Below are 12,236 nucleotides of genomic sequence, written 5' to 3'. Positions count from 1 at the left end.
TAACAACACTGTGCAAAAATTTGTGACTAAGCAATTTTCTTCCCCCAATTTTCCTTCATTGAATGGAGTACAAGAGGCTTTGCATTATTATTATTATTTCTTTCTTATCTCAGACGTAATGTCTGGTCAGAAGTAGAAAGTGATGCGGACTTTGATCAAGCGTGACTTCCATTTAACTGTACGGTATATGCTGAATTGCATTTAGGAACTTTCGAGTAATTGAACATGTATCAATAATTACGGATTTCTGTAGTTGTATATATAAGTTTGGATGTAGCTGTATTGCATTGATGTACTGGTGGATATTGTGTGGTATGACTATTGTAATTGGTAGTATAATTGGTATAATGTCAACTTTATCCTGATGCCACATATCCTTGACTTCCTCAGCCAGTTGGATGTATTTTTCAATTTTTTCTCCTGTTTTCTTTTGTATATTTGTTGTATTGGGTATGGATATTTCGATTAGTTGTGTTAATTTCTTCTTTTTATTGGTGAGTATGATGTCAGGTTTGTTATGTGGTGGTGTTTTATCTGTTATAATGGTTCTGTTCCAGTATAATTTGTATTCATCATTCTCCAGTACATTTTGTGGTGCATACTTGTATGTGGGAACATGTTGTTTTATAAGTTTATGTTGTAAGGCAAGCTGTTGATGTATTATTTTTTCTACATTTTCATGTCTTCTGGGGTATTCTGTATTTGCTAGTATTGTACATCCGCTTGTGTTGTGATCTACTGTTTCTACTTGTTGTTTGCAAAGTCTGCATTTATATGTTGTGGTATTGGGATCTTTAATAATATGCTTGCTGTAATATCTGGTGTTTATTGTTTGATCCTGTATTGCAATCATGAAATCCTTCCATCTCACTGTATATATTGCCTTTTCTTAACCATGTGTTGGATGTGTCAGATGATACGGGTGCTTGCCATGTAGTGTTTTCTTTTTCCAATTTACTTTCTTCGTATCTGTTGATGTTATGTAATCTAAAGAGTAGTAGAAGTGGTTATGAAATTGCAGTGGTGTAGCCAATGTATTTATATGACTGATTGCTTTGTGTATTTTGCTAGTTTCTGCTTGTTCCAGAAAGAATTTTCTTAAATTGTCTACCTGTCCATAATGTAGGTTTTTTATGTAGGTTTATTATTATTATTATTTCTAGAATTAAAACCAAAACAAAATCATTGTATTCACCACTATCCAAGTGCCAAGTCAATTCACTAAGTCGCTACACACAGAAATCAGTTAGCCCTACTTAAGACACTACTTATAATTAAATTTTTAACAACGAAATGAAATCATCACAATAACTGAACTGAATATTGATTCATTTAATACTATGTAACATACAGCTAATCTCCTGATAACAACATAAATGCAATAACAATAAAAAGTCGTGCAGGATTCCACCAACCAGCCATGAAAAGCATTTAACAATGGGTCATTTCATGTCAGTTCACCTGGCCTCTCTGACCATCATGAGTTTCTATGAAATTGTGAGTAAACATTCACACATGTCCCCAATGAACACTCATACAGTTTAATGTTCATCAAAGCAATACACCTACATGCCAAGATAATAGTCACCTGCTGGACTCCAAGCATGAGTGCGCAGAGCGAACATGAATTTCTAGTGATTTTTGAGCTGTTATACCTCAGGAAACATCCCTTGAAAGAAATGAAATTTGGCCATCTTGTACAGCTTTATGCGTTCTCTTAAGAATAATACAGAAAAGAATTCTACAAGCCAGTTTCAGCCAGAAAAGTTTACAAAAAAATCACCCAATAACTTTCAAAGTTTCCATTCTTATATTTCACGGAACATGAAACTTGGCAAGTAGTAACCTAGCACTACAAGGCTCTCAAACATGTAATTGGGAAAAAAATTTGATTATCCAACACAGACTAACAATGTCAGATAATCTGAATCAAAGTTGGGCACAAAAATCATGGCACAGAAAAAGGAAAACTTCAAATTCTTATTTCACAGAGTAAAAACATGTTGAAAATGAATCTCAATATGCAATAGCTCAGTAGCACAAGGACATTGAATACAGAATACCAACTATTCTCCAATAATTTAGATATTTCCCAGAAAGATGGATGTTTTTTTGTGAAAAGATGAAAATAGAGCATATTCAACACTTCTTTCACTAATACCATTTTCTGTTAAACTTCAAAACCAGTCTCATTCGAAACAATGTGTTTCAAGCCCCTCCAGAATAGTGGGTTTAATTTCCTAGATAGGCTAACAATATTACATGATTTGGAGCAAATACTTGTAAAAACCACACTGTGAATAAAGTTTCAACTTTGTCTTCTTATATCTTATCGATTACAGGCGTGATACGGATGAAACTTTGGACAACAACTTAGCAACATAAGGTTGTCCAACATGAGATATCATTCATATTCTTCATTCCAAATTTCTACAAAATCTGTTCAAGCTTGATTTTTATAAAAATTACAAAAGATATCACGTTCAATTTTCTTTCAGAAAATCTGTTTTTCCATAATTGATTTCAAACTAACCACAACTGGAAAGAGCATGTTTTCAAGCATCCACAAAATCACAATCATTTTTCCAATGTGCACTAACAATACCTGAAAATGACAGACAAATTGGAGGATATGTACCAAGGCAACAGGCTACATTGCAACAACCTAGTTCGTGAACATCAACTAGCAACCCCATCGACATTACGGGGTCACAAAATAACAGCCATGGGTAGTTTTCTTCATCAAGGTTCACAAACCTGTAATTTGGTTTCTTAATTTCAGTTTCAAAGACCTGTGGTAATACCTGTCTGCTTAAAATGTGATTTGCTGTAACTATCTCATATTCTTAAATCTGTAGGAGTACCTCATATACAAGTAGATGACAACATTGCAGTTTACATCTTTCGAAATTTTGGAGCCATTTTCTGCACTTTGTTTTCTGTAAATTGATACTTTCGGCCAGATGATTACATTGAAGGAAACGAGAGAGCGGATATGAGGTAGTGTTCTGGTACCCAACAAGCATTCTGTCATTTGAGCCAATAAAATCAATCAGCCGAGCCTTCAGGATGCATAAATCTTATCAGTGCATCATTTTGTTCTGTTGCTGTATCAATAATGTTGCTGATCTACCATGAATGATCATATATACATGATATGTAACAGTCATGTAACAACTACATCAGTTTCCAAGCTGATGATTCTCTCTCAAACGGTTCTGGAATGTATATATCTTTCATGCAATGTACATTTTGGTCTTGAAAGTTGGATAGATTTTTAGCGTCAAGATTTGACTTGTTGATGGCCTTTGTACACTTGTGCAAGTAGCCAATCGCTTGGTTCTGCCACCAGTCACATTTAATGGAGATTTTTGTGGTTGTGCCAAAAAGTCCCAGCAACATCAATGTTGAAATCGGTTTTGTGGCTAAAGTTCTTATTTTTGTATGTTCTACAGCTAAGCCACCTCTCAAATAATGTAATTTGGTGATGTTTGTTTGAGTCAATAAAAAGTCTTTGGAATGTAAATTAGGAAACCAAACTACAGGTTCAGGAATCTGGATGAAGAAACCTGCTCATGGCTGGTATTGTGCAACTCTTATGGCACTGGGAGTGCTGGCTCATGTTCTTGAACTGGTAGTGACAATGTCACCACGGACTAACGCATTGTAGTGAGGTATTATTTGCCAGTTTAAAAATAAAAACCATACACAATGAAACGAGGACAACAGTTTGCTGCAATGTAGCCTGTTGATATAGCACCTTCTCCCAAATTTGTCTGTCATTTTCAGATATTGTCAGTGCACATCAAATGTGATTTTCTGGATACCTGAAAACATGCTCCTTCCAACTGTGATTAGATTGAAATCAATTATGGAAAAAGATTTTATAAAACCAAACTGAATGTGATTTATTTTTGTAATTTTTACGAAAATCAAGACTGAACTGACTTCGTAAAAATTTAGAAAGTAGTATCGGAATACTTCAAATTAGAAAACTAATGTTGCTAAGTTGCGTCCAAATTTTCATGATTATCATGCCTTTAATCAATGAGATATGAGAAGCCAAAGTTAAAACTTCATTCGCTGCACTATTTTTCTGGCTACTTTGCCTCAATTTTTGTAGCACTGTTAGCCCATGTTGGAAATCAAACCTACTATTCTGGAGGGGCTCAAAACAAATTGGTTGAAATGAGACTGGTTTGGAAGTTTTAACAAAAAATAATAATTGTAAAAGAATTGTCAATTTTCACTCCCTACTTTGATTCACATTATGTAGCATTGTTAGCAAGCAGTGGATAATCAAGTACACTTTTTCTGCAATTAAAACTATGGCATTTCTAATGAGCCCAGTTTGGATAGATTTGTAGAACATTGTTTTCTGAAACACCATGTCAAAAATGTCACATTTTGACCTTTTAACAAAATCTTCAACTTTGAACTTAATTTATTCAGTATTGGAAAGTGGTACATAAATGAAACTTTATATCTGAGACCCTTGTGTTGTTAGGTTTCCATATATCACGTTTCACAATATTCTTACCTCTAGTCCCTACGATATAAGAAGGCAAACTTTGAAATTTTTTCAGACTGCGATTTTTCTAGGCAATTTTGCCTAAACTTTTTTGACTAAATATGGCTTGTAGAATTATTTTCATTATTATTCTTAGGAGGCCACAAAGTTGTACAAGAGGTGCAAATTTATTCCTTTCAACAAAATATTGCTGGAGAAATAACAGTTCAGATTAATCAGAAATTCACGCTCACTCTGTGAAAAGTTGCATGAGGACGCAAACAAGTTACTGTATCTGTCAGTATTGCTACTACATACATTAAGCTTCACAAACATTCACTGGGGACGTGGGAATGTTCACATAAAATTTCACCAAAATCCACAATGGCTGAGAAAGAAAATGTTCCAAAACTAAGCTGTCTGACATAGAATGACTCGAATGATAATACTAAATCATAAAACATTTAGTGCACATCAACTATAATCTAATATCGGCTCAGCAAAACATTAGATAATGCACTTTTTTTATAATGATGATCTGAAATTTGTCTTTCTGGGTGAAAAAATGATTTTTTTAAAACATTTTAGGGCAACTTTAAGAAGTGTTTCAGAAGCTGTGAAATGACTATTGCCTCTGCAGTATACATCTTGCTTAAGGACAATACGAACGGAGCTTGTAAAGAGACTAATTTGTTTTTGGCGGAGTAAAGGGAGTACAGTACTACAGAATCACATGAAGTAATCTCTAAATACTTTCTACAGACATTCACACACAAGACTGCTCAGTCCTTGGTCCAGAATACTGATGGTTAACAAAGTATATTAAATACAGGGAAAATGTATCAAATGTAAATGACAAGGCATTTGACTTCATAACTGCATACTTCATTTTAAGGTATGTGCAAAAAGATGGTTATAGTAGCAGAAAGAAATTTTAAGAAGTGCACACAAAGACCCTAACAAAATGCTGTATGGGTAGCAGACTTTGTGAAAGCACATTTAAGTTAGAAATTACTTTGTTTCTCTAATGCTAAGTAGCGTTTCAAGCTACAGTTTCTTCCTGAGAACTCAACCAGCTGCCCAGTTTTCAGCTTCCTCAGCGTTTATGTCTATCACTTTATCATCCAATCGATGGCCATATGCGCTTGTGAGTCCTGAGAAATGTCAGTAAAATCAGCACATTAAGCTCAATGTTCGCATCAACTATCCTTGAGGCAAATTCTGAAGATCAGTTAGCCTGTCCACATTTCAAATGGTGACAGGCTGAGAAGAGGTAGTCTGCACAACCTGTACAAAATTATAGCTGACAGATGACTGAAGCTTGTGGGGCTGTTCTATGCATGAAAGATGGAAGAATTCCCAAATCAGCACTACTGCAGAAACCAGCAGACCTCTTAACCCAAAAAAGAATTTTTATGAAGGACATAAACTGGGAAGTTTATAATGCCTACAAATGATAGGAATCTGGTGCTAAACTTTTCAAAAGGAAAAAAGTTGTTTAATATTAAATTCTGATATTAGGTTTAAATGACAATTACAAGAATAAATGAGTTAGTTAATAAGTTGTCATATATGCTGAAGACAGCTGAGATGTGGACTGCAAAATTCCCAGTATCACCTGGAAGTGGCATATTTTTTTATCCATGCACTTAGAAATTACAGAGTTAGATAACTTCAGTACCTTACCGACTTCGAATGATCCAAGACACCCAAACGTCTAGTCAGTTTCCTTATCACTCCATCATCTGACTGGTTGGCACCAACAGCTAAAACTTTTGTTTCTTTTTGAACAGGAACAGAGGTATGGATGAAACAGTGGCATCTTGTTGCTGAAGAGCTTACAATTGTGGGTTTTAGATATTCTGCTACAATTGTTCTTCTGTAACACTGTGTTGGTACCTGTAAACAAATATGTGCATGTGATATTGAAATTTTGAACTCAAACTATTAAATATTCATTCATAATCAAAGACAAAAATCAGTATTAGAATAATTTCTGACAGGAAAGTTTTACTGACCTTCAAAGTAGTCACCAGCATTGTGTATAACCTGTTGTCAGAGATGTGGAAGCCATAGGATACTCTTAGCAGTGCCAGTTGTGTTGACAGTTCGAGTGGCACTGTCTATTGCCCGACGAAATTGTAGCAGATCTGAAGCAAATGCCGTTAAGTGTTTCCTTCAGTTTAGAAATAGAGTTGAACATACGAGGGCGTAAATCAGGGGAATGTAGTAGGTGGTATAGCACTTAGCAGCCCCATCAGTCAAATCAGTAACAGCTTGCACCGTACGTGCTGGAGCATTGTCCTGCAAAATGATGGTCAGGTCCTGCAGAAAGTGTCATCACTTCTGCCTCTATGCTATTCATTTTTGGAACACAACCTACAACCAGCTTAGAGACAGAAGTGAAAATATTTTCTGCAGAACCTGACCATCATTTTGCAGGAAAATGCTCGAACACGTACAGCGCAAGCTGTTACTGATTTGTTTGACTGACGGGACTGCTAAGTGCTATACCACCTACTTCACTACCCTGACTGACGAGTTCAACTCTATTTCTAAACTGAAGGAAACACTTCAAGGCATTTGCTTCGAACTACTACAAATTTCGCTGGGCAATAGACAGCGCCGTTCGAACTGTCAACACAACTGGCACTACTGAGAGTATCCTAAGGCTTCCACATCGCTGGCAATGGGTTATACACAATGCTGATGACTACTTTGAAGGTTTGTAAAACTTTGAAACACGTATCTATTTTGTGCGAGCTGTAAATAAATAGTTGCCACTATTAAAGTTCCAACTCTCGCATATTTTTAAAACTGTGCGTACTAGTCAAACTACAGTTTCAGCACATGGTACTAATGCACTTATCTTGTTTGCAAAGTACTATTTAAATACTTTAATAATACATCTGGTCCTACCACTCACTCTCATCTTACGTCTCATACCATACTGCACGAGATTTTGCCCATCATTTACTTCTGAGTACCAGTGTAACTTGGGTCACTTAAAATAAGTAACCCTGTTTTAGGTAAGAAATATTTCACTCATCAATATTTCTATTCACTCCACTGTTTTCAACCAGTCTGTATTCCAAACAACAAGGAGAATTTTAATGAGACTTTGACGGACTTCACTGAGTGAAGCGGTGCAGTGGTTAGCACACTGAACTCCCATTAGGGAGGCCAACAGTTCAAATCATTGCCCGGCCATTCAGATTTGGGTTTTCTGTGATTTCCCCAAGTCACTCCAGGCAAACTGTTCTTCAAAAACGGCATGGCTGATTTGCTTCCCCATTACGAGCTTGTGCTGTGTGTCTAATGACCGCACTGTTGATGGGATGTTAAACTCTCAATCTTTCTTCCTTTTTGTGATGGACTTCAAGCTGGTGGTGGTAGTGGTACATATGTGACAGTCAACAGCAAGGTCATCAATGTCATAACTACACTAATTGGAGATGTGTATCATTATTATTACCAAAAGGTAAAATGTAAAATATAATTCTCAGCCACTCCGTCTCACCCGCACTTTCACACAAAAGACTAAGGATACATGTGCTGCCAGTCATTTATGGTTAGAACACAGACTAACCCACAACAGCTGAATAATACAGTAAGGAACTGTGCCTGGTTGATCAATGGGGAAATAAAAAAAATAAATCAATCACCCTGGAACAATGGTATGGTGAACACAGATGGAATGCTAGTGACTGTGGGGTTGAGAGTACATTGCATACATGTTGCTTCATGAGAATTTTCTGGCACATGATAAGCAGTGGATCACTAGCCAGTCTAACTACCACAACACAGAGGCTGGGAATCAGAATGTTTCTGTGTGATCTTATTACCAACTCATTCCCCTCATGGTGAACAGTATTGATGATGGAATAAGATGGCCTATCCGAGCTGTAAACTATGTATTTGGAGTCAAGGCGGAATTGCACAAACTCCTTGTAAAACTGCAGCAGACATGTTTGGTCTGTTTCACATGACCTGTGGTCGAGTCATTTTAAAATGTCTTCAGGTTTTCAACTTTTACATTCGACAGATGTGGTAACCATGTCAGCCACTCATAAAATGTAAGACCCAGAAACTGCACCAACTCCTGCAATACTGTGAATTTTAACTGACAAGTGGTTGTTGCAAGGCTGGAGAAGGAACATAATATGGCAAAATTGCCCAGAAAGAGCATCACTATCCTGATATAAAAAAATAAGTCTGGAAAGGAAGGACAGTATGAATATTGGTAGTCATCCTCTTAAGTCCCATTTGTGGAGATTTCCTAGGATGTGATGCTTCCAGCTAGCGTTGTAGATCCTCTCACAATCAAAGAGAATACCTATGAGGTGCTGCCTATGTACAAAAGATAGTTGCATTCCCACCCGTAGCATAGTAAGGTTGTCCAAGGTTAAATGATTCCTCCAAAACCTACAACACTAGTAGAGGCTTTGGAGTTCCCCTGATTCTAGGACCAAAGCCAGATGCTGACTGACCACACTTTCTAGCATCTTTCCTACACAGCTAGCAAGGGCCACACTATAGTAACTACTGGGCAATGTGTGGGAGGAGATAACGAACTTGCCTTCGTCCATGAGTCAGGAAAGTCTCCAGTCAATCACATTTTATGAAAAGGAGATTGGATGATAATGTTTGCATCCACTTGGAGGTACTGTAACATGCTGTTCTGGCTATGGTCCTTACCTGGCACAGTCTCCCTGACCTGAGAGAATGTACACTCAAGCTCCCACACAGAAAAGGGTCCCCTATAGTCCTTGGTGTTGTAGGAATGGAAATTCCAACCACCCTTATACATTAATGGCTGATGGCAGCAGAAATCTGGATCCTGATTTTCAGTGGCAGTGATCAAACTGAAGCACTCTGCCATTGCCTGGACAATGTCTCCAGGTACAGAATGGACACACCCTTGCCAAGGCACAGCAGTTATAGGTAATCTGACAAATTTTGCAGATAGATTCAAACACATTTTTGGAGCTAGTGGAACCATTTATCAAGTCCAGAAACACTTGCCACGACCTCTTCTTGCTCTCTTTGTTGTTCATGCTTCTGTCCTCTCGATAAAAAGGCTGTAAGGTTTGTAGTGGGTGGTTGGCATTTAAACAGTTGCAAAACCATGTATTTAACCTTGATTGTGGAGAGAGACTCATCATTACACTATGTGACAAGTCACCACTCAAGTCAGACTGAGGCTTTGGGGAGAGATGCATCTGTAGCAGCACCACCATTTAAGATAGGAAAGTTAGATTTTGTGCAATATTTCTGAGTGCACGAGTTACAGCCAGTCACAAGCCTGATGACAGTAAGTTAAGCTAACCAGAAGCTGCGAAGTAGAACGGAGACCACAGGGCCATCCAACCGCTGAAAACAGTAAAAGTAGCAGTTTGCATGGTGCACGTTACAGACAGAAGGGGCCCACTGGCACAACCTAGGTGTTATGAATATGTGACTCGGAGCGGCTTGTTAGCAAGGCAGAGGCGCACAGCTGCGTATAAATAGATGCCGGTTTTCTAACGAGGGGCATTCGAGTGTGGCAGCTCTCCTGGACAGAGGAGCGTATCACACCACCGACTACACGCAGCAACAGATGGGGCACCAGCATTCCAGACCATGGCAGGTAACTGATTCGACCCTCTGAGGCCAACGTGGGGTCCGGAGCCAGCCAGCGGCGGGCCACTCGACAACTCGCTACCGCGGGCAGTCTTGTTGTCTCCCAACATATGCCGGAGGTATCCCGGGACGAGGGCCACACATTTGGCTGTCTGATCACAGGCGCGATCCTAACAACGACGGTGAAGAAGCAACAGATGTGAAGGCTGCCGAGTCGGCTGCTGGCGCATCCAGACATCGTCAAAACTCCGCAGCTGTACACGACCAGTACGCCGCAGTACGTTGCATGGGTCACTGAGGTAACCCTTCTGCACCAAGCTGTTTTACAGACAGCATAGTGGCGTCCTCAGCATCGCGGGACCCTGTGACACTGTAGCTGGGAATAATAAAACACTTGAAGATCACAGCCGAGTTTTAACACAGCGCATCCTGATAGTTTCCATCCACATCCTACATTCCTCCACCGCACGCCAACATCTACATTTCGCAGTGACAGCTACACATCAGAAGCATAGTGGTTCGTGCTGGTAATATTGTCCACCCTTTTCCGGACACTATATCAGTGTTCAAAAGCAGCCAGTTGGCTGTTCAGCATCCAGTCAGCTCTGCCACGAACCCACTGTGGCAGCTTCTTTTCAGGGACAGCTGTATCCGACAGGTGGATCCAGACAGGGAGGTGGCCATCCGAATGGAAGGCACTGACCATTTCCCACTAAGCAGCATCTATGGGGCAGGATAAACAGAAAGCAACGCCTGTAGTGGAGAATGACACACACACCCCCTCCCCTGCAGTGCCAATTTGCAGGAAACTATTACATAAAAAGAATGTATGCTGTGATACTACATTACAGAAGACCTGAACCAAGTTCATCCTTTTCATCATTCTCTCACTAAATTAAGATTCACACGAGACATGTACCCTCCCCAACCAACAGGGAGTTGCTCCTTTAACACAACTCATTTTGATTTAATGACAGTGGCAATTCATACAAGAATAGAGTCAACAAGGCATTAAAAGTTTTGTTGGAAGTGATGTTACATGATCAAACAACAGTGAAACACAGCTCATAAAGACTGATCTGCAAAGGTGTAATGATATTATCACATACATATTTTTTTCAAACTGCTTATCCTCTATATTAATTATCTGATCAGATTTAATCTGAAGATAGTAATTTTGCAAGCCAAGTTAGGGGCTGACTGACTACTACAAACTTTAATCACTCAAAGCCACTGAATAGACAAATATAATTAACTTAAAATACATAAACAGACTCAGCTGCGTAGTTTGGCCCCTATTTGCATTCCTGTTGTTCTATGCTGAGGAACAAAATTGGTGCTTCTCTGGTCCAGTGCACAATCTGCTACTGTCAGTTTATTTGTATGTCCTTAGTCTTGTGTTATTTAAGCCAGGTATTCATATTAACTTTTGTGGTTCCTAGGTACACTATGCTTTGACCATGGCCTAATGCCCATGAAACAAAATTCAGCAAGATCCAGCCTTGAAAGCCTGCACTGCATGATCTAACTGCTGATGCTCCCCCCTTCATCTTCATCTACCATTCTCCTCATTACACTACATGTGGGTCCTCTCTCATCTTGTTAACACTTATGTGCATCTATCACCAGTACCAAACATTTCTTGCCCTAAGGGTAAGTACCAGCCAGTAGTTCTTTTTCATATTTATTAGTTTCCTGAATAGAATTTTCCTGTGGTACAGCATTCTTTTTCCCCAAGCTATGCACTCGTTATCTGTTCTATCATATTACTGCCATTTGTACATCAGCATTTAGTTCCAAATACAGCCTGCCAGATATCTGAATCATTAACTGCATAAGCAACTGCTTCTAATTACATTACAGCTAGTGGTACTAAATGTTCGGGAGATTAGAAGAATTATAAGTTGAGAGATTTGACTGTACAATTTCCACATCCTTATTCACTAAATTTGTAAATAAATGCTTAGAAATTAATCATCACACATCACGACAAATGTTTCTGACAAACAGCATTATAAATATAATTCCCAATCGTTTCAGTTGCAGTAATTCAACCAGTACTCTTAGGTTCCTGCGTAATCACATAATTGTACATCATAACATA

The 12,236-nt window shown here is 38.5% G+C and overlaps 1 protein-coding gene across 1 annotated transcript in view; it reads right to left on the bottom strand.

Annotated features, from left to right (window-relative positions):
* Positions 1-12,236, bottom strand: part of LOC126336781 (ubiquinol-cytochrome-c reductase complex assembly factor 1-like) — a 106,354-nt gene that overhangs the window by 57,774 nt on the left and 36,344 nt on the right. Inside the window, exon 2 of the mRNA XM_050000800.1 lies at positions 6,197-6,409. Coding sequence (XP_049856757.1) covers positions 6,197-6,409 — 213 coding nt within the window. The remainder of the gene's footprint in view (positions 1-6,196; positions 6,410-12,236) is intronic.

This window comes from Schistocerca gregaria, chromosome 2 (genome assembly GCF_023897955.1).
Source record: "Schistocerca gregaria isolate iqSchGreg1 chromosome 2, iqSchGreg1.2, whole genome shotgun sequence".
In the NCBI taxonomy this organism is placed as follows: Eukaryota; Metazoa; Arthropoda; class Insecta; order Orthoptera; family Acrididae; genus Schistocerca; species Schistocerca gregaria.
The sequence above is the reverse complement of the archived record's forward strand: the minus strand, read 5'-3'. Positions and strand labels throughout refer to the sequence as shown.